The sequence below is a fragment of the Pezoporus wallicus genome, unplaced genomic scaffold, assembly GCF_028554395.1.
Source record: "Pezoporus wallicus isolate ANWC-B61680 ecotype Strahan unplaced genomic scaffold, APGP_CSIRO_Pwel_v1 contig_3058, whole genome shotgun sequence".
Classification (NCBI taxonomy): domain Eukaryota; kingdom Metazoa; phylum Chordata; class Aves; order Psittaciformes; family Psittacidae; genus Pezoporus; species Pezoporus wallicus.
The window spans coordinates 1,672,118-1,695,828 of NW_026641153.1; the positions used below are offsets into that span (position 1 = coordinate 1,672,118).

Below are 23,711 nucleotides of genomic sequence, written 5' to 3' on the forward strand. Positions count from 1 at the left end.
GGGCTTTGTTGGTTGCATTTTGTTTTCCACACTGGAATAAAAGCAGAAAAATATTCACACTTCCCTTTTGTAGTCAGATATTCCTGATTGACTTCATACTTCTAGTAGTTAACTTGCTTATATGCCAGGTCTTCATAAGGGGTAATAACTGAAAGAATCAAGCAGGGCTCAGAACTGATCAACTGCAATACCTGATGCTCCAAGTATTTTCTTGAACTTGTTTAAGAAAGTCTATGGGATTGCGTTTTTAACACACACCTATAAAGGTGAATCCAGCAAATTTTTAAGTTGTGCAACACACTTTATTTTGTCAGGCAAATAGTATTTTAGATATTCAATTAAATAGCACTATGTTAAACTACATTTTGTTCTTTCTTACACACTATATAATGCATATTCACTGTAATGACAGTTTCATCATGCTAGGAACTTATACACATACCTACACTTTTAAAAACAGGATTTTCTTAATAAAACACACATATCTACAGTAACAACAATCGCAAAGAACACATTGTTAGGTCAAGATTTCAGCAAACTTTACAAACTACACAAAATAAAAATAGCCAAAAAAAAATATATATCAGTACACGGTGAAGTTCTTAGCAGAGAACATATCTTTACATTTGGTGAAGCTTTGCCTAGAAGTCATTTTGCTTTTGTATTTCTTAAGGAATAAAATTATATACATTATTTAGTAATCCTCAAAATAGGAAGTATTAAATAGCATAAACAATATTACAGCCTGAAGTTTTGGTGTTACCTACAGTAGAGGGGCTGCTTCAAAGAAATAAAAATTGCAGTTTGTTTTTTCTGTACACTGAGGGCCAAACCCTCAGCTGGTATAAACCACAGTAGCTAAATGGACAGTGAGGAAGTCACATTAGTTTATACCTGCTGAGCATCTGGCTCCTAACTAGTCTATACACAAGGGAAGGCTGCTAAAGCATGGTAGCTTGGACTCACTGACAGAAGCTTATTATATATATGCTGAAGTTTTCATGCAGCAGGAAAAATGTTAGTTTAAGTATAATCCCTTAAACAGTCATACCATAATAATGGTATATGAAGCAGCTTTAAAAATATTATTTTATAATCATATGAAACTCTGAGCTATGCTGATTGTTTTAAAGGAATCCCTTATTGCCAATGTTCTATTAGAAAACAGTGTAACTTTAATTTCTGAGGCCTAATTGGGGGCTATTAAAATATCACTGTAGCTAACCACTGAAAGGATAAATTGTACCATTAAATACCTATTAATCACCATATTCCATCTGGAAACAATTATGATCCTTGCAATAGACATTAATATCATACTAACTCTGCAGTGAATCTGCTGGGGATATAAGAGGAGCATGGCAGCAAACAGAGTATACACACTGATGTCATTCCAGGAGGTAGTTTTATTTTATGGCACTCAATTTTTGGTTTGTCACTTACACACTTCAGAAGTCAGTCATCCTCAGAAAAATGAAGAGTAGTTTGCTGCACTGAAAGTCAGCTGGGGTGGGGAGAGAGAAACAAATAAAAACCTTCTTTTTCCTTAACCATCTCATTTTCCTTTTTTTTTTTTTTTTTTTTAACTCCAAAATCTGCTTTGCCAGCTCCTGGGGCCAGATCCAAGCTCACCAAGCTCTCTAGTCAAAGAGAAAGTTTCCTGATGGTTTCCATAAAAAGGACCTTAAATACCAGTGGCTACATGCTGTAGAAATATATATTTAGGCCTTGATTAAGGAAAGCACTTAACTAGATGACAATACATGAGCAGGCTGGCATTGCCATCCCCTTTGAAGCAAACAGTAAACACACAATTTAAATTCAAAGAGCTCCCACCAGCATCAAAGAGACAGTGTTTAAGTGGTTTGATCAATAAGAGCCCATTTCCCAGCTGTTCTGCATCACGTGGTGATAAAGTGATACTTATAATGATAAAGGTATGGATAAGGTAACTGATATCAGATAAATACCAGAGTTACCTCCATTGCACTAGATCTTAATTCCTCCTGGCATAAACCCAGAGGTGTTCTACATGCTGTAGAGTTACTCCCAGAGTATTCTAATAGAAGCAGAATCAAAATAATGCCCAAAGAGTTTCAACAAAGACCCATTAAAATGTTTAAAAGTATGTTTTAAAGTACAGTATCCATCTGCTACTGGCTGGAACTAACAACTTTTAAAGAATATTTTTTTCTTATCTTCTCTGGATTCAGAAATTATTTTCACTTTTTTTAAACAGAAATATAACTTTTAATTATTTTTTTTTTTTGAGCTTAACATAGCTCAGTTTTGAGCTGAGGATTAGTTTATATTTTTGTATACTATCATAAAAGATCATGGAATAAACCATAATTTTTCTAAGGTACTCAAATATTTTAAATCCCTGTTACCTATCTCCTTTACACAGACTCAGTGGCTTCTGGAACACTCTTACATAGTGAATGAGAAGGATTTGTCCCAATTTTCTGGCATTAGTGTTGCTCAAAACCAGAAAGTGATAGCTTTTCACAGCATGGCTTGACGCACATTTACTTAACTTTTCATTAAACATACTTGATTAGACCTGACAGCTGCTTCTTAAACAAAAATATTTCTGCATAAATTTTGACCCAAATCCATTCTTTATTTTTACCTCATTTTTTTCTTTTTCTTTTCCTGATCTCATTTTCATCAGAAAACTAAAAATAACAGGAAATTGTGAATATAACATTGGAAAGAAAAAGGGTACAAAGAATGTAAAATGGAAATGTTTTAATTTAAAAATTCTAGTTAAAATATTTGCAACTTTGAGAAAACAGTTGAAAAAATAACATTTTAAAATTTTCAAAGATGCTCATGACTTGTTTCCACATTGCAGGCCAACTCCAATTTAATCATGGAACAGATTAATGTATATTATTCATTTTGAAGTAAAACACCATACAGTATACTCACATTCTCCTCTTCAAAAAAAATGGAGTGTAATTCTTTGAAAATAGCTAAAATACCTAAGTCACTTAGGTGTTCTTCAAAACTGTATGTAAAATGAACATTCTCATGTTAGCTTAGTGCCATTTATAAAGCTATGTACTGTTATAGGACACCCTATTTTAAGAAAAATCAATATGAGCAGAGATATTTTAAGTTACATTCCAGAACTCATTATTAATTTATTACAACTCATACTATGCACAATAATCAGTGTTTCCTCTGATAAAGTATATTTTTTTTTGTTTTTCTCCTACTCACTCCTTCATTTGACCTCTGAATGAATGAAACTTTTCTACTATACTTTCCTTGTTTCCTGTCAGCATGCATTCATATGATCTGAACAATGAGTGAAAGCTGTAAACCCAATATTGAATAGTAAACAAGAAGAAACTCATGCTCTCAAATGCAGTGCAAGGAAATCTTAGTACCATCCTGCTTTGAGCATGCATCTTAACCCAGATTCTTTCAGCAGGAGTCTGGCTGGTACAGGTTCAGAGTTGAAAGATAATGCATTGATTTTGTAAAACCTTCTGTTCAGCTGTAATTAAATACTGCAATGTTAATGGTGAATCTGGCTTAAGATGAATACCCAGTTCTGAATCTAGGACAGAGCCTAACCTAGCCTAACCTTTCCTAGGAAGGAAAATGCTCTGAATTATTTTCTTTAGTTAAGTTACACTGCATTTTTTTGGGAGACGGATCTTTTCCAAGAGCTGTTGGATTTTCATTTATATTTTTTATCAGATTTGCTCAAATTTGTTCTCAATAAACAAATATAAGCCCCCTATAGTGAGGACAAAGGTATCTATTACTAAAAAATAAAATTAAGATCCAGGTAACTGATTCCTTCTATTTCTACTTTTCCTGCTATTGATAAGGGCCTTTAGTTTGCTGTAGTCCCCTCTCATCTTCTGGGGCTCTTCCCTCTGCTGACCTTGCTGTCTGCTGTCTTTGCAATATTGGTTAATCATCTGCATTTCTGAGTGGCTGAAAGCTCCCACAAAGTCCTTCGGGTGGAACTGCAGCGCTCGCACTGAGCTGGCCCAGGTCCAAGGGGACCATTTGTCAGTCATGATGGCCACCATCTCTGAATCCAGCACTTTGAAGTTGATCTTTGCTAAGGTCTGCTTGAAGCTGTTCTCTGTTGCGATGCAGTGGTAAAGCCCCCGGTCGCTGTCTTGGACAGAGCGAATGAGGAGTCCTTGCTCAGTAGCTATGATCCTCTCATTCAGCTTGACCTAGATAGCAAAAAGTCAGAAGGAACTTTTTAGGAAATGTTATGGAACAACAGAGTGTTGGACCTCTTGTGGTAAGTCTCTCTTCAAACACCTCTTTCGTAACTAAAGGGTTTCTTAAATGTACCATACTTTGCTTTTATCACATCTCCCAGAGACCACAGTTATTGCTACTGTTAGGAGAGAAACTAACTCAAGATAGGTAAGTGTCACTAAACAATGACTTCAAAACTTTATTCATTATGTTGCAATAGATTTGACCAGGATGAAGACAAAGATGCAAACCTTGAGACTACATGAAAGAAGAGTTTTCCTAATGTTCAAATAGCAGAACTGAGGAAGTTAACTTCTATTTGCCAGGGTTACACCCATGGGAATGTCTTTTCTAGTACCAGAGACTGCTACTGAGACTTGATGGGGGAAAAGTGGACAACGAGGGGTTGAGCTGGCATTGAACACAAAGTGGCTGCTAGTTAAATATTTTGACCTTGAGCAAGTTCCTGGGGCTAACTTGTGAAGAACCGTGTCTGCACTGCAGAGTCTATAGTCTGGTATAAACATTTTCATCTCAGTGGCTTCAGATGGGACTTAGCTCACTGGAAACCAAGAGCAATTTTTCTATTCTCCTATTTCCTTCCGGGCTTCAGACTCTGGACAGTCCCAGGAGATGGTCACATCATCTGAAGGAAGCAAGGTACCACAGCTTCTTGAGTTATCATCTGACTATAAGTGACTGTGCACATGTCCCTTTGCATATCAGCTGTGAAATAAAAATTCCTAATTTAACCCATTCTGACAAAATACCAGTGCTGGTATTTTTATGACTGATTTTTCCATTTTGCCACTGCACTTTGCATTATACCTGATTCTCTTTGGAATTCATTTATTTGTTTCTTATGCTGTTCTTTTATTGTAAACTTTTGTAGACATTGCAGAGGTAAGACTTCCAGAAATCTGACAGCTTGAAATGTAATTAACCCATTGATTGCTTTAGTTTGTCTTGCATTGATTTCAATACAGTTATTGAACGTATGAACAAGAAGGGTTCTGCTGAAGAAGAGAGATAAAGAACTGCACCTAAATTGGCAGGACATGACTTAAGTCTTTGAAGAGTAAGTGAGGAAAACAGCATGAAAGCCTTGAAAGTCCTCTCCGATTTTGGAAAATGGCCTGATATGAGAATAATGCTTTTCAGTATTTATAATTTATCAACAGACACTGTATTATGTAATAGTTCTTTTTGAAAGATGTACTTTTTTATTCATATAGTAACTGCCTTGGATTTGAAATGGATTTTTTCCCCTTTTATATTACTTAGGGAAGGCACATGCCCCATAAACAATCATCCTGTGTATTACAGTGCTGAAACTTGAGAGCCTTAGAGAGTGCAGTAATGGAAAATGTGATTGCACCATGGTGGGGAAATGCTTTTGTCAATACATGTTCTTAGCCTGGACTAGTTTCTTGCTAAAGAAACCTTTCACATTTCTCCCACTTTTGCTTTTTATCTCTTTAATAGCATAGAAGGGCTACTGCATTCTGACTTCTTCATGAACTTTATACATTTTATTGCTTTTATGCCTATTTCCTTGGATCAGTAAGAAGTCCTGAGTGCTCCAAACCTTCAGTTTGCAATTAATAAGGTGTGAAGGGAAAATTCATTAATTAATTCCCTGGCTTTAAGGGCTAACAGGAATTTTGCAATAGCTGTTCTGATCCGACAGAAATCATAGGTGCTGAGCAAAGTCCCATCTACAGTGAAAAGCCTGCCCTTATTTACATAAGTGAAGTGCTTATCACTGTCCTGCATTCATACAAATTCTTCAGCTTCACTGTAGCTGGGTTGCTGATGAAAACACAAATGTTCCCTCACTTTGGTCTGGGGAGTAGATGAGATGCTGACACAGGAGCAACTGCTCATTTTGCTCACCTCTTTCCTCCTGTCATTGTCTTTCTGTAGCAGCCATTTAATAGAAGCCTGAGGAGATTTGGGTGTGCATTCAAGAAAGGTGGTGTTGTTTTTCACTCCATACTGAACTATTTCTGCAGCGTTTCTGTATGCTAGAAAGAAAAAGAAAACAGGTCTGGAGACTGTGAATGGTGATTTGATACAGAAAGCAAGTATCTCTTTGCAATAGAGGTAAAATGTTTGCAATACAGGTAAAATGAAGTATATCTGATCTTGGTATTGGCCAATAATAAGTAATATAGGACACAAAATTTTCAAAGAAATGAAATTTGAAGAAAGCACATCCAGTTGCAAATAGCAGCGTTTTCAAACTGACATGGTCTGTTCTGAGAAAAACAGGATACCTGTGCACTCTGCTGATGGGATAACTGAGCTCAGGGATATTGTTCCCTGAAATGATTTCATTCTCTACTACTACAAGAACGCCTGTCTAGAACTATCCAAAGGAGAATGAAGCTTTTAATATATTTCTTCACACTTCACCATTTACGAGCTGGTGGAATATAGCTGTATGACTCAAAACGCAGCAGCATGCTATAAAAAAGGCTATGTGTATTTCAGCTGCGTGCAGTATCACAGGGAGGCGAGAGAGGGCGGATTTGGCTTCCCAGTCTGCCGCTCTTACAAAGCAAGGAAGGGACTTGGCTCTAAATCTGAGGTGCAGTGAGTACGTAGGCAGGCCAGCAACAAAGAGCAGGACAGATTTACAGCACTCCAGCAACACCTGGGCAAGTGCTGAGCATATGTCATCGCTTGGACTTCTTGTTCCCCTTTACAGTCTCAACAGATGAACAATTGGCAGTTACCAACAGGAACTTTTAGATGCTCACTGCTTGGCATAAATCATAATGTTGGTCCTGAAAACAATACACTTCCAGATTTAAAAGCTGACATCATATATGCAATATATATGATGAGAAAGGAGCAATGGATATCAAATATTATGAGAAATTCAAACACTGAGAAGTCTGCATGCCTAAAATCTGACTCTTGTTGCACAGTTCTTAGACTGATTTTCCTCCCACTCTATCTCCCATTCTTTTTAGCTTCTTTCATCAGCTGATATGTGAAATTGGAATCTGTTCTGCTAAAGGAAGGAGACATTGCTTATTTCTAACCCTTCAAGTTTTTTAGCACATTTATGAGATTGTACCACAACCAGTTGTACCTTTTAGGGGAATAATGTGGAAATGCTTGTATTCAAATACCATAAGCTAGCAAAGCATCTGTCTGTGGTCTGACCTATCTGTAGCGGTGGAACACTGAGAATCAGAGCTGTAACACAGTGTTATTTTTATGCACACTGGAACTAGGTGTACCACAGAAAAGCATTTTCACCTGTTTAATTGATCAGTATATAACTTCTTACCTACTCCATACTACTATACACATGCTAAAAAAAAGATTGAGAGAATACAAATGCATTTTTCTAATGGCTGTATGGGCTAAGACAGTATTAATAAGAACATTTAAAAAGCAGTCATACAAGTCCCTTAGTTCTTGATATCTATTTAAAAATAGCAATATGCCAAACCCGCTGAATTTACACATGCTGAGAGCTCCAAGACATGCAACTTATACTGTTTAAAGTCTTCATTTCAAGACTTTGGTTCCTCATGAACTTGGATGATTTCTTTCTATTGCCTGATTCTCTACTCTTTTGTCCTTTAGGTAGATATAATTTTTCCTCCAGACATAGTAGTTTTGCTATAAATGGTTTTAATTATATTTTAAAAAAGTCTAAGTTGCTGTTTCTTTTAATCTTTTTTTCCACCGGGGAAACAATTGCCACCTACCTATGCTGTATGCCACTGCTGTCAGAAAAACATCCTTTATGAAGTTGCTAAAACACATGAACCTATAAATACATCCACAGTAAAAAAAAAAAAAAAAAAAAAGTTGGAAACAAGAAACCTGTTTCTCAAGACAGTCAAGGTCTAAACATTTGTCTCCCCTCAGCCCAGAAAGCAGACAGTTGACATTTTCACGTTTTCCACCTGGAAAGAGGAGACATTCACCCTTGGGAAAGACAATGGGTGGGTGGTCACAGCACATGCCTGCAAGGCAGGACATACAGCTCAAGTTACTCCATGATTCTGAGCCTCACCTTTAATATGGATCTCAGAGCTCAGGTGCATACTCTAATGGTGGAGTCATCTTTTGTAATTACCTGCTGAAGCTGTTCAGCTTCGTATAAATGACCTAATACTGAGTCATGGGGAAAGACCCTCTGGCACTGTAGATTGGCAGCTAGAGAACAATAAGCCACGTTTGGGCTGAGGGACCTACACCCAACTATTTTGGTCTGTTCTGATTTAGGAGATTCTTCCCAGACCATTTCAATGGAATTACTATTAACTGAATCTTCCACATTTAAATCTTACAGCATTGTTTCAAAAAATTCAATAAAAAAATTACCATCAGGTCTATTGTTTGGTCTCCAGATGGTACAGGTGAGAACGCACTTCAAAACAGCTACTCATAGAGGTGAAAGGAGAAGAATTCTTTAATGTGTGCCCTTAGTTTCATTGCATACATTGCCACTGTCAAGCTCACACATGCATGTGGCTGAAGAGGATTAAGATGCCTTTATGAATGTGGCTATTATTAGTACGACTTTGGCCATATCTGACTGGTGTTCATCAGCCTGGAGAAAGTGGTAGCTGGGAGGGCAATGTTGGCTCCCCTGTCCAGACATTCCATGCCAAAAGAGTTGCACAGCTCGAAGGAAGAGACTTTGTAAAAAGCTCTGGAATGGTTTATTTTACCAAGGAAAGGGAGAAGGGAATAATCACAGCTCAAAAGACAGGCTACGATGAGCTAGAACCTGCTGTTTGCTGAAAGATGTGTTCCAAAAATCAGTATCATGTCAAATGCTCAGAATAATTCTGAAGTCCAAGAATTAAATGCATGAAGAAGCATGCACTAACAAACACTGAAGGTATTTAGAAGTAGACAAGCCCTCAAATTAACTGGACCTTTTTCAAGTAAATACTGTCTGTCAGCTTCTCATTTCATGTATGCTGACCTATATATATATTTCATGATTCATCATTCTATCATATATAGGCAAGTTTCAAGTAACTGCAAGGAAAAATGCTAAAATCAAATCAAAACAATACTCAGACTTGGAAAATAATTCTGCTTTACCAGTAAACCACACAGATAATGTGAGTTATGATGAATCACACAAAGGAAAGCCATGTGTTCTTTATATAGCATGAGGATCTCCAAATTACAGTACCTTTCAGGTTGAAACCTCGGCACTGAGTCAGAGGGTTTCCATGTCTCACGTCTTGCCTACGACTCCTCCTGAAATATATTGTAAAAACAAAGTGTTATTTCAGGATAGTTATACTGTAAATAAATGCTCTTTTATTTTTGGATTTGATCTGTGTTTTTTTTTATGCTATCAACCATTAGGGACAGTTCATGACCTACTGAGGGTGTTCTTTTCTCAGGCTTGCTAGAGTGAGGATACTGTAAAGTAAATAATCAGTTTGATGAAGTTTATAAAATGGTTGTAATTTTAGGAGGTAAAGTAGTTTTGTAAAGGAGGAATAGAAAAAAGGTTAGAGATGATGCATGAAATACACTTTGGTTTACTGTTGAAAGACCTAACATTCAAAGCCAGAATCCCCACCTCGTTCTTAGGTGCAAACAAGCACCTAAGAATGAGATGCATGAGTGACAGTGCTCATATCAAATGCACCAACAGAACATGATGATATAAGGCATGTGACCACCTTGATTCTATCAGGCACCTTATTTTTGGTGCCTGTAGCCACCTTGGTAGCAGAGTGAATTGAAATATAAATCCAGACTAGTGGAGAGCTAAGATTCAGTTCTGTCCTCTACTTGAGGGTATGTGACTATTTGCAAAAGATACTCAGACTCACCAGGTCTCAGAATACTTCTAAATGGGACTTTGTTATATTATTTGGATGACAGATGCAAAGTCACAGTTTTGTTGCAAATGAGCTAAGGAGCTTACTGGGGTTGAGAATACTCTTTTTTCAGTCCTCCTCAGCTAGAGGGTCATAGCTCACAGAATTCAGTGCATGAAAATCCGATACCTGAACTTTTTATTGTTATATTATTTTGTTTGCTGAATATTCTGTAAGGTGGTTCAATATTTATCTCTAAGAAAAAATGTATTGGTGATTGTTGGAAATGGATGCTTCTGGGAAATGTAACAGCTGTATTCTGAACTATGCGCTTGTGACTCGCTAGATAACACATGAAAAGCCCCTGGAGGTCCAGTACCACTGAGTGAAGGGTGATGCCCCTACGGCCACATTATACCAACTACTGCACAAACACCCAGGGATGGTGTTTATAACCCTATGTCATCTGATCCTTCACTGCGTTGTTTTAAAAGGAAACCTCTAAAAGATGATGTTTCAAAGGAGTAATTTCTGACATTCCATGTATATTTTTGATGTTTACCATCAAAAATATTTCATCTTATGCCTTGGGATGTTAACCCTTGTGAACTATTTATACGAGTCAAAGGAGACAAAGAAGAGTTTCTGAGTGAATGTCAGGATTCCTGTGCTACTGTGAATACTGTGAACTGCTCCACACTGAGAAACGGCATGCTGCTTGCATTAAGCAGTTCTGAAAATGGAAACTTACAGTTTCATATTTATAAAAAAAGGTTGAGAAGGTGGTGGCTAGAAAATAAAGACTGTCAGGTGTTTTGAGGTAAATCAATGCTGGATGAGGAACCATGAGTAATCCAAGTGAGACAGAAGTGCCGAAGCAAAGAAACAAATATGTCCAGTGTCCAGCAGATACTACTGTCTAGACAATGGGGTTTGGCTCTTATTACTAATGTTTTCTCCTTCATAATCTTTCTTGTTAGATAAAGGGACAAATCATTTCCTTTACATATGAAAAACAGATTATTTTTTTCCGTACATTTTTAGGTTTTTGTTTTGGTTTGATAAAAAAGCAAATTGCAAACAAAATGACAGCAAAAAAGCAAGCCTCGGTGGAAATAACCCCGAGTGTATATAATAGCGATGGTAAAAAAACCCTGGAAACTGCACAGACAGGGTACACCTGACTGCTTATTATATCTTTCAGCAGCCATGTTAGTGTAGGAGTTAGGTGGCCTGAGACTTGGGGAATTTTCTGTTCATTCCTCCCCATCTTCTGACCTTTGTTCCATGGACAAAAGTGATCAGTTTGCAGACTGGAGGCTGAATATGCTGCGTGAAAGCAGTAAAAACCTCAGGTACTTTACCAATTGCTACATGGCCAGGTTGGGATTTACCTTTTAATCTCAAATAGGGAATGAGTCAAGAAAACTTTGCAATAATGCAGTAACTGTCTTTAATCCCAGACACTGTCATCAGCTGGCTGGGTCACTGGAGCAGAGTTAAGCTTTGCCTGTTTTTGTCTACCGTCTCCCTCCATGTAGGTAGAGCTAAGCTTATTAACTGTATCTGTTCTTCTGCATCTGCAGCTCAAGTGCAGGCAGTGAACACAGTGGCACATAGTGAGTAAAGCTCTGGTGTACCTCTGAGAGGTTTGTCTCCTCTGCAGTAATACCTCATTGTGTATTCTGTAGCTTTGTTTGTATATGAAGTAAAATCTTAGTAATACAAGAGCTCACCATGGCCTCCTGCTATTAAATATTTCCCTTGGGAGGAGGAGAAAGGCTCCTGTTTTGCATAAGAATTATGAGATGGGCTGTTAGCTCTGTTGTAAATTAAAGAGAAATTGCTTTCCCTGCCTGCTTTAATAAATCTTATGTCAAAAAACCCAAATCTGCAGGCATTACACGGAAATCACATTTGACTAAAATTTCTCTGGAAATAATTCTTCTCTCTTAGGAGCAAATGAGGAAATAAAAAAATATTTTACTTTATTCTTCAGACAGCCCAAGAGATATTTTGCTGTATTTAGGGCTATCATAATTACATCCATAGTGAGCAACTGAATTTAAACAAAGGGAACAAATGTTTCCCTGATTTTGTGTGCATGAGGCAGAAGGATTCATAGTTATGATAAGGAACGGGTTTTTTTTTCCTTTCTTTTCCATGTATTACTGTAAGTATGAAAAAGCAATCTTTTTATCCTAAACTATTGCACCATACACTCCTAGGTGATGAATAATGCCAAGCACAACAGCTACAGAGGTATTGTTTGTACATGCTCCTGAACAGAGTGACATCCTATTTCTCCATCATTACTGCACCCCAGGCTCCATAGCAGAACAAAAACCTTTCCTTGCAGACTTCACTGGGCTGTTTAATACTGCTCACCTTTTTCCTGTGGGATAAAACCTGGAGCAGGAGTTGCCATCCCAGGCACAGTATGGATCTCGGGCTAAGCAGCAGTCAGCACAGGCAGTCCCATAGATGTGACAGCGATGTAAGGATAGCTGAGTGACCCCTTCATCTGAGCTTACATACAACTGTTGCTGTAGAAGGAAATGCAAAGATTTATTTCAGATTTCAAGAAGCTTCACCTGAGACTCTGCTAATGCACCTAAAATCCTTTCAATTAATTTTAGAGTTACCTCAAGACCAAGAGGGAAGCCACTAAGATATATAAAGCCAAGATAAATAGTATTCTCCCAGGTGAATAGGCCTATAGTATTTCTACCTTCCTGTTAGAAAACATTTAGAAACACTGCGGAATGTTAATGGTTTTTGGACATTGAATGTCATTGTTCTGTTCTGGGGCAGACAGGCTGAGTTAATACTGCTCAGCTTTGAGAATTTGGTTCTTATTCAGTAGGATATTGGCTCAAGCCTTTGAAGTAAGTATTTTCTCTGCATATAGTCACTTCAACAAATATTATGCAGAGTTCCTAGTTGGATTCTCCAGTGCATAGATTTCCAAGACATAAAGCCTAGAGATTATGTTGAGGCTTATGGCCAGATTCTGATAGCCTTATATACCTGGAAAAATAAGACAAAAGAATTTTCATAATAAATGACAGCTTTTGCAAAAGAACTTCAAAGTGCATAGGTCATCATGAAAACCTGGACCAAAATGGTTCTTTTACTCAGAAACAATTATTTAATCATTCTTAAAATAGAACTTAATATTGAACAAAAACCTTGAAAGTCCCCTGATCTTTTTGTCATAAAACTAAAAAATTATAGTGAATTCGATTTAGTGAATAATGTTTATTAGCAGTTTTGTAAAATATTGAGCAATGTGTTGCTTGAAAAGTCATAGAATACTTAGTTTTAGTTTGGATGTTTAACATTGGAGAAGCAATCTTCTCAGCTATTTTCATCAATTCTTATTGCCATTTTTATTGAGTTACTACTAAACCAACATGCACAATTGCATGAAGGACATACCAGCCCTGAAACTGCCTTTCTACATGGATCAGACTTCCAAGGGAGAAATTTCTATTTAGGACTTATATAAAAAATGGGGAGGGCAAATTTTCTCTTTCAGTACACTTTTTTCTTTAATTGTCAAACAAAACAAAAAACTCACACTTTCAGTGAGTTAGAAATGATACACAATGAATAGAAATTGGTTTATCTTAGTGGCTCTGGGGCATATAAATAGCTCATGCAAACTTCAGTCAAGTTTCTCCACATTCGTCATGGAAAATCTCCTGCCTATATTTACTATTCTGCAGAACAATTGCTATTCTAACATCTTTAAATCAATTTGCGTCTCTTTTATAAGCATTAAGTTGGCATTCCACTTTACCTTTTTAGATGAAATCTTCATTGTTGTTATGGGAGAATTACTCTGAAAGACAAAATCACAAACCACACTTATGCGGACTCTCCTGTTAATAGTGTCCCAAAATTTCAATTTAAAATTCAGTAAAACCTAAGTCACATCTAATAAACTAAAACTTTTCGTATCTTGGAAAGGCATCACTCACTCTTACTAAGTTTTTGCTATTTTCAGAACTAAACAAATAACATACATGTGTAATTAATGTCTCACAAAATGTACTGGCTAAACTCAACTGCATCATTATTATTCCTGTACATCAACAAGGTTTTGTACACTTCTAATTAACCTGCATCTGTGTTACCTCAGCAAGATAGGATCAATGTGTTTTGAAGCCATTACTCTCACTTTGTAATAAACAACGCTTGCTCTTTGATGAGGATAAGGAAAAACCATAAAATAGCTCATGCATATTTACCACACTATCCAGGTCAGAATATGTCATATTTCTCCTACACATTATGTAGAGCTCATACAGTTTGGTGACCATCCAACATACACATTCAGATTATCAATGACTGGAATATTAAAAATGGCATGTGTGTTATTGAATGTTGCCTTCCCAGAGACAGTACTGTATACTACTGTGTGTCATCACAGCAGTTTATTAACATGTGTCCAAACCAAACGTTAAAGAACTGGAAAAGGAATTATCAAATTCATTGCCTTAAGCAAGTGAAGCAATTTATTACCCAAATAAATGATGAAATTGATGGTAATAAAAATGTTCAGCACTTTTTCAAGATTTAGCATTTGTTCAGTCACAGAGGAAAGCCATAACAGTGGGCTAGAATTAATTGCACGGGATTACAAGCACAGCAGAGAGGCCAAGACTAGAAAATCTGGATGCAAATCATGTGAATTGCAGAGGTTTGAAGGAGGTCTGATCAGTGGCACAGACTCTAGTTGTAGATCTGTAACTAGTGTGTCCCACAGGGGTCAACACTGGGTCCAGTATTGATTGGCTTTTCATCAATGACTTGGATGAAGGGACAGGGTGCCTCCTCAGCAAGTTTGCTGATGATACAGAACTAGAAGGATTGGCTGGTATCCCAGAGTGCTGTGCTGTCATTCAGAAGGATCTAGACAGGCTGCAGAGATGGGCAGAGAGGACCCTTCTGAAACTTAACAAAGGCAAGTGCAGGGTCCTGCCCCTTGTGAGGAATAACCCCATGCACCAGGACAGGCCAGGGGGGTGACCTGTTGGAAAGCAGCTCTAAGAAGGATCTGGGGGTCCTGGTGGACAACAAGTTGTCCGTGAACCAGCAATATGCCCTTGTGGCCAAGAAAGCCAATGCTATCTGTGGTACATTAGGAAGAGCATTGCCAACATGTCGAAGAAGATGATCAGATGATCCTCCCTCTCTACTCAGCCCTGGTGAGGTCTCCCCTAGAGAACTGTATCCATTTCTGAGCTCTGCAGTACAAGAGAGACACGGAGCTCCTGGAGCAAGTCTAGTAAAGGGTTACTAGAATGATTTAGGGTCTGGAGCACCTCTCATATGAAGAAAGGCTGAGAGAGCTGTGTCTGTTCAGCCTAGAGAAGAGAAGGCTCTGGGGAGATCTGATCAGTGTGAAATTGAGAGGAGGGTGTCAAGAGGATGGGACCAGTCTCTTCTCAGTGGTGCCAGGAGACTGGACAAGAGGCAATGGCCATAAACTAAAACACAGGAAGTTCCACCTGAACATGAGGAAGAACTTCTTTACTGTAAGGGTGACTGAGCAGTGGAACAGGTTTCCCAGAGACGTTGTGGATTCTCCTTCCCTAGAGATATTCAAGAGCTGCCTGAACACAGTCCTAAGTAATGTGCTCTAGGTGATCTTGCTTGAGCAGGGAGGTTGGACTAGACCACCTCCGGTGGTCCCTTTCAACCTCAACCATTCTGTGATTCTGAGTTTAGAGCTGTTGTAGTATTTCATGAACTCTCTGCAGACTCAAGATCAAATACAACATTAGGTCTGATGTCACATTCTCCTTTCCTTGCTTATACTCTGGAAAGGAATTAATGCTTTGTTTACTTTGGATATTTATTAACAGACAGCCTGCTTTCTTGGAGAGCAAAATACTGCCATGCTGCCCGCACAGACTGCAATGGCTGAGGTTATGATCTCACGATTTTTAGGGTTCAGGCTAAAAAATCTATGCACAATGGCTCAGAAACTAGGTTTAGTGTGAGGATTCTTCTCAGCCCACTTACCTTCTTGCTGTATTATTTTACATTTCAGTAAATGGAAGTAACACTTGGTTGAAGGGTACAGTTTAGGTAATATTACACACATATATCTTTCTTATTGGGAAGTCTTCAACAAAAGCCCAGGAAGACTAATTATGCCTTCATGAGAGTTTACACAGAGTGCATTAATTTTCTTAAGGAAATTGTTAATGCTGCTTGTCTAGATAGAAAATCTTAAATTTTCCTTATTGCATCCCTTCAATGGAGAAAAGTTCATGACAAAACCCTTAACTAGGTTTATAGATGCATACTACCGTTTGACCTGAGACTACATGTTTTAAAGTACAGCCCATTCAAAATCACAGAATCATAGAATAGTTAGGGTTGGAAAGGACCTTAAGATCATCTAGTTCCAACCCCCCTGCCATGGGCAGGGACACCTCACACTAAACCATGTCACCCTGTCCAACCTGGCCTTGAACACCGACAGGGATGGAGCATTCACAACTTCCCTGGGAAACCCATTCCAGTGCCTCACCACCCTCACAGGGAAGAACTTCTTCCTTACATCCAATCTAAATTTCCCCTGTTTAAGTTTTAATCCATTACCCCTTGTCCTATCACTGCAGTCCCTAATGAAGAGTCCCTCCCCAGCATCCTTATAAGCCGCCTTCAGATACTGGAAGGCTGCTATGAGGTCTCCATGCAGTCTTCTCTTCTCCAGGCTGAACAGCTCCAACTTTCTCAGCCTATCTTCATATGGGAGGTGCTCCAGTCCCCTGATCATCCTCGTGGCCTCCTCTGGACTTGTTCCAACAGTTCCATGTCCTTCTTATGTTGAGGACACCAGAACTGCACACAATACTCCAGGTGAGGTCTCACGAGAGCAGAGTAGAGGGGCAGAATCACCTCCTTTGACCTGCTGGTCATGCTCCTTTTGATGCAGCCCAGGATACGGTTGGCTTTCTGGGCTGCAAGCGAACACTGAAGCCGGCTCATGTTCATTTTCTCATCAACCAACACCCCCAAGTCCTTCTCCGCGGGGTTGCTCTGAATCTCTTCTCTGCCCAACCTGTAGCTGTGCCTGGAATTGCTCCCACCCAGGTGTAGGACCTTGCACTTGGCATGGTTAAACTTCATGAGGTTGGCATCAGCCCACCTCACAAGCGTGTCAAGGTCCCTCTGGATGGCATTCCTTCCCTCTAGCGTATCAACCCAACCACACAGCTTGGTGTCATCGGCAAACTTGCTGAGGGCGCACTCAATCCCACTGTCCATGTCACCAACAAAGATGTTGAACAAGACAGGTCCCAACACAGATCTCTGAGGGATTCTGAAAGGGTTTTTTCAACATGAGGAAGAACATTTTCTTTAGGTTATTACAAGCTGCCACGTGTCAGGGTGATTGACAGAGGCTATTCCCTTATTTCTCTGTGTAGTTGTTCGTGTTTCTTTTCAACCTGTGTTAAGCTTGTAGCTTTTTTGACTCCAGGGGCATGTGGCTTTGAAAAACTGGAGTTAAGCAAAATCAATACTGGTTTGCTTCCATTCTGCAGCTCAGAATCAGGAAGATTATCAGATAATCAAAGTACAAAAATTTTAGATTCCATCTGTATTTAGTGACAGTCTCAATACATGATGCCAATGATTAAAGTTGCCTTCTGGTAGCTACTATAACATGACCTCGTAAAAATGTGATTATCAAAAATCTTTCTAGCCAGTATAACATAAAAAATTAGCAACTTAGAGGAGGGAAAAAAAAAGACTTCAGCTAGCTACAGCCTTCATAACAATGGACATTTTACATTCCTCTTTAGGCAGGTATCAAGCTGACAGTGTGCACATTTGCTTGATCTTTTATCAAGTCACAGCTGTCCTTGCCAAAATATCTTAGAACAAAGTGTTTGTGTGAACATACACATTGGAAGAGTAATAATAGGAGCAAGCCAAACCTGAAAAACCTCCAGCTCCTCTAAAATGAGCTCTCCACTTGCAGAGAAGTTGGTGGGTAGGACAACAACTTTTTGTACTGTTCCTTGATCTAGAAAAGATGAGAAAAAGTGAGACCTTGTAACAGAGAGAAATAAAAAAACAGATTAACTATTATCAATTATGCAAAGAAAGCATCAAAGCAAACACTATGACACAGAGGAAGGTAAGAAATGTTCAGTAATTTCTAGGGTTTTGGGGTCAGAAAGAACCATGAGATGATTCCTTATATAGGAATACTATATATGATATTATTCTCATATATGAACATGAGGAAGTCATGGTAAGACTGGACTAACTAGCATTACTGTTAACATTCTAACCAAAAAGATCAATGAAAATTAGTATCTTCTGTACTAGTTGTTGTACAGACACACAGAGAGAGGCAGTATCTATCCTAATGATCTTAGATAAACCCAGGTAAAAGGGAGCAACTGCAGAATTTAATATATATTCATATTCCGTAATCAAAGTGTAATAACAACTGATGACATAAAAGGAAAACCTTCCAAAGAATAACTCTTTATATAATAATGCTATATATACCTAAACAAAGTAAGATGAAAGCTTTTTTTTTTTGTCAGGATTAATAGACATTAATCAAGTCCATTACATATTGATAGGAGTTAGTATTTTGGTTCATAAGGAAAAGCGAGGTGATGATATTGTAGCCCTATCATGGCTGCCCTCTCAAAACACAGTTCCAATCCTCCCAAATCCACTCAGATCAAAGGAGAAAGAAGTAAGAAGGATGGGGCAATGGCAGTGTTTTGCAAGGCAGATATGATGAGTGAGACAAAAAGGATATTTGTGATTAGTTTTCCAAATTTGTTATGTGGAAAGAATATATGAGATGGAGGGGTCCATCTGTGAAGGCTGTGAAAGCCACTGAAATACTTCTGATGTGGCAGAAAAGATAGACAGGGAGAATCATAAGGGCAAGCATTTTTACTTGGAAAAGCACAGCACATAGAATTCCTCTTGCCTGAAAGGGCTGGAAATTAGTGTGAGCAGAATGAATTTATTTGCTCAATATGGAATTCTGAGGAATGAGACCACATGGTACAGATTCTGTTTGGCCTTCAAAAGTTTTATGAGCAAAAACTTGTGCAGTTAGTACAATATAGGTAAGTATCTACATGTATTTTTATGAATTTGTGACTGGGGAAGGAAATATCAGCTTCCTCTTTGGCAATTCATGATGTAGACAACATAATCTAAAAAAGGCAATTTTGCTTTTGCTTTAAGGTCAGTGACTGAATTCCATAGCTGGAGCTGCAGGGCAAGTTGGTTACAGTAAATAATTTACATCTTATTTCCTTGGAGGAAGCCAGCAAATAATCATATATTTTATTTTTAAAAAATAAGGTTCAAAGCCAGAATATTGATCTGTAATGGTCTGACCACACACAGAGACCACATAGCAGCAGTTTGTCTCTAAAAAAAAGGAGAAGAGAAATTGAATGCTGACAAGACTCTAAAATATGTAGCTATTAATTGTACGTGCTTAGGGCAGGTTAGGCATGAATTTTTCATGAGGCTTTTCTATGGAGAACATTTATTCTCATTATACAATGGCACGATAAACTAGTTCCTTCCGAAGAAACTTTACTGAAACTAAATCTTGTGATAGTACAGCTGTGGTCTAGACTGGGTGCCAGTATTAGCAAAGCTATGAGAACCTGAGAGTGATTTACTAACTGCCAGGACCCACCGAAGCTTTAAACTGCTGCAGATGCATCTCTTGTTGGAGCTAAGCAGAAGCATGTGCATGTGTGTGTGTATTTCTGCTCCTACTAGAGGGAATAAACCACTCACAAATATACAAAGCTGAAGTCCAATCTATCTCTGCTTCTTTGCATCCTTTTATCAGTGTCCTCTCTTAAACATTAAACTATACTGTAAAAAAAAGGCACAGTTGCAGCTTTTTGTGGCTTTTTTTTTTCAGCTGCCTGCAAAGCGTCAGCTACCTGTAACCCTGACACACAGGGCACTAAGCATGTTGACAGTGACCTTACCTGCAAAGGAATGTGAGGCTTCTGAGCCTCTGGAGAACCGGTTTATTTCAATGATCCATTAGCACATGCCACACATTTAAAATTCCTAAGCTGTCTTCAGTTCCCAAGCATAGCCCCAAACTGAAATAAGAAGCTGAGGGGAGATTTTATCCTGGCCACTGGCACAGAAAATACTGATAATGCCTGACGCCAAGTCCTTCTTGTCCTAATAACCTTTCCTATTTGAAAAGTAGGTTCCTATCTACCTTTTTGTCACACCCCAGCAAAATACACAGAGTTAAGGACTGTTTACCTTGGTATTCATTCCCTTTGACTCAATATTTCACCATTTGCTTTGACTCAGTATTGTACCATGAGAGACATATCCTTTCAGAAAGGAATGTTCCATTGTTTTAAAGGAAACTTAATACAACATTTAAAATAAATATTCACTTTAGGTAAATAAGGCAATAGAAATCTATTCATTAAATAAAATCACTTAAAGCAGGGGATTCCAATCAGCTGTATATACATATAAACATACTTCAAACAATACATGGTGTATAGGTTATAGCCCTCCACCGATTCTAAAACCAGTTTTTCTACTGTTGCTCAGACTTTTCCTTAATAAATGAAAGGCAAATGTTTATGCCTGAAAACCACTTCTTACTCCTTTCTCAGTAGAACTGATGTCTCCACTATAAGCTCAGTAGCTGACAAATCAAGTCACTTACTTACACATGTTCATTACAGAAAGCTTATGGTACATCTGAGTTGTGTTGAAAAACTTACTTGATTATTCTTTTTAACGGCAAAGCAGCAAACTAAATTCCCTGGGTCAGAAGGAAGGTTGGAAAGGATGCAGTGCTGTGCACGGCAGGAGATATATGCAAGTAGCAGTGCATGAGCTGTTTCCCTGTGTATTTCATAATAGATAATCTTTTGTATTGTAAGCCAGGCATAACAGATCAGCAATGTATGAAATGTCAATGTATGAAATTATAAGCTGATTCTGTAAAAAGAAATAAAAATGAACAGGATGGTTTCCTTGGCCATTTACTTGTCACTTACAGATACCCACTTGAAAACAGTTCAACATTGTTATGATTTCACATTGTCATGAAAAAAGCTATAGTTTCTCCAGAATATCAATCCACCACCAGAAAGCATGAAGTGAAGAAGCAGATTTATGCTCACCACTTCCCTGACTTTTCACTGGGAGCTGTTTGCAGCCTCACATCAGGCCAGCAGCCTGGGAGTTAAGGGCAGATGGAGAAATGAAAAAGAATATCTCTCAAGGTGATGTTAAGAGGACGTGAGCTACTCATAATGTTTCAAACCTGCTTGAGTGACTGCAGATCTCTCAGCTTGACACGCAAGAAAATCTTACTGAGATTGTGTTCCCTCTGAGAGGACTGAGAAACAGGGAACAGCAAGGGAGGAAAGTGCTTAACATCCTGTAGACTGAAAAATGGTATAGAGTATGTAGAGGTGGAAATAGGGAAATTGGTCCAATAAATAATTCAAGGAACAAGGAAGAGACAATAATAATAATAGTAATAAATATTATTAATAATAATCCTTGATATTCAGTGCATGATTCTGGGCTGGTATAAATCAGCTAAGCTTCATTAATGCCAGTTGGACTATGCCTGATTACAGTAATTCCTGGTCTGGCTGACAATGGGCAATGATCAACAATGCAAATGAACAGCAACGCAAAATGCACAGGTGTTTGGCTGAATCTGCAGGTCTGAGTTTAAACCTCGTTCTCTGGATTTTGACTAGCTTTTCTTTCCCCAGCCCTAAGTAAACACTGAAGTTGTCAGTATTGTGACCTTCAAAGAGAGTCAGGACCCACCTACCCCTGAGCCACATCATATGCACAAATTGAACAACAAATAACCCCCCTGACTTTTCCACATCATAAAGAAATTACTGCAATGGACACTGAACTGCTATTCTGACAGGAGTTTCATAGGGAGACTTCCTGATGTGTCTGAGACCCTCTGAAATATTTACTCAGCCTAATGGCAACTTAATTATTTTTGGTCTCTGATCTGAGCTGAACCTGATGCAAAACAAATAACGTTACAGAGAGAAAAAGAAAGCAAAGAGTTGGATGAGTTGGTCACTGAAATGTTTTGAATGACTCAGATGCTATGACCAAGAGGAAGAAGCAAAATCTCTCTGCCACCTGTTGTGCCAGTGTTGTGCAACATCATCTTGCCAAGCTCAGAGTCACGAAGCTGTAGCCAGCAATTCTACAGGAGGCAAAATTGATCTTCTGACCAGATTATCTCTTTCCCTTAGAATCTGTAGCTCATTGCATGATTTTGGCTACTGCATTACCAGAGGCTACTGTTGTCTGCAAGAGCTAGTTTTCCAAAAAGACAGCCATCGTATAACACCATGAAAAAAACTATTACAACCTTATGCTCTGAAGGCAATTACTACATCCAGACTTTGAAAACAAGTGTTGCATCAGAGAAGAAAAGAAAATAAGAAACATCAATGAACCTCATGCTGCATAAGATGCATGTGGCCCAGATTAATCATCTGAATAAATCACACTCAAGTCTGATGTGCTTTTTCATGACAAAAACCTAGATCTCTTTCCATGGAAACATATCCTATCTTGATAGGAAGGGGCTGAAAAACGTCCTATTGGTGCCCATGGCTGTTTAATGTACCCAAGTTTGACCCAGACATTTAAATATTTTCATAACACCAAGAGCAATAAAAAACCCCATGCATAATCTTTCAGTTGTGCAATCGGCATGTACTTTGACCGAAGGCTTTCGCACTGCAAGCAGTAGGTGGCATGCTTAAAAAATAAATATTAATCTCAGGAAAACATTCTTATGCTGCTTTACTGCTGCTTTAAAACTCAGATGGAAAACAATCTATCCAAGGATAAACAGAAAACATTGAAAGCTTGGGTTCTTTATAAATAACTGCAATGAGTAAAGTAATTCCAGTAAAACTCTAAGATGAATCAGACTTCAGGACTGAATCCCATCCTAACACAGAACTGGAATAATCAAAGCAGAATTATAACCCCAAATTCCTGAACTGAATATGTTATTACCTATTGCATAGGGAAAAAGTACCATCAGCATCGCTCTTGTCAAATATGCAAATGAGAGATTACATTCTATCCAGGTAAATTATCCTTCCAGTTTCTGTTTGGGAAGATGAGGTATACAGCACTGCTCTCTTGTAGCACTGACATCTACCATTAAAGACTTGCTTGTTACTTAAATCAGCTCATTTCAGAAGGGTGAAGAGATCCCTTTGAGTGGACTTAACAAAACTAGCAAGTTTTGTTAAGTGCTTTGGGAATCTTCATGTTGAAAAATATAGGGAAAACAGGAGATCATTATCATTTAAAAAGTGGGTGGAATGCTGCAAGAACAATGTCTGTCAGTGGGATTTTGTTAGCTATGTAAGCGAAGGAGGGAGAAAAGCAGTGCATTAACTCTGGGCATGGACCAGCTCCTGTAAGCTCAGAACTTTCATATGGAGTTGCAAAGGCAACAGTACATTTTAGTTCACAATAATGTGAAAAATGACACAGCTGCCAATACCCTCCTATGCCATGGCTGCATGATGAAAACCACTGGAGTTCTTGGAGCTTTATTCTTCTGTT

The 23,711-nt window shown here is 38.3% G+C and overlaps 1 protein-coding gene across 1 annotated transcript in view; it reads right to left on the reverse strand.

The window, feature by feature from the left end:
• Positions 1-280: 280 nt before the first annotated feature.
• SEMA3C (semaphorin 3C) overlaps positions 281-23,711 on the reverse strand; it is a 122,431-nt gene continuing 99,000 nt past the window's right edge. Inside the window, exons 13-18 of the mRNA XM_057422417.1 lie at positions 18,026-18,114; positions 13,867-13,908; positions 12,450-12,607; positions 9,419-9,486; positions 6,136-6,266; positions 281-4,208 (exon numbers count right to left, since the gene is read on the reverse strand). Coding sequence (XP_057278400.1) covers positions 3,795-4,208; positions 6,136-6,266; positions 9,419-9,486; positions 12,450-12,607; positions 13,867-13,908; positions 18,026-18,114 — 902 coding nt within the window. The 3' untranslated portion in view covers positions 281-3,794. The remainder of the gene's footprint in view (positions 4,209-6,135; positions 6,267-9,418; positions 9,487-12,449; positions 12,608-13,866; positions 13,909-18,025; positions 18,115-23,711) is intronic.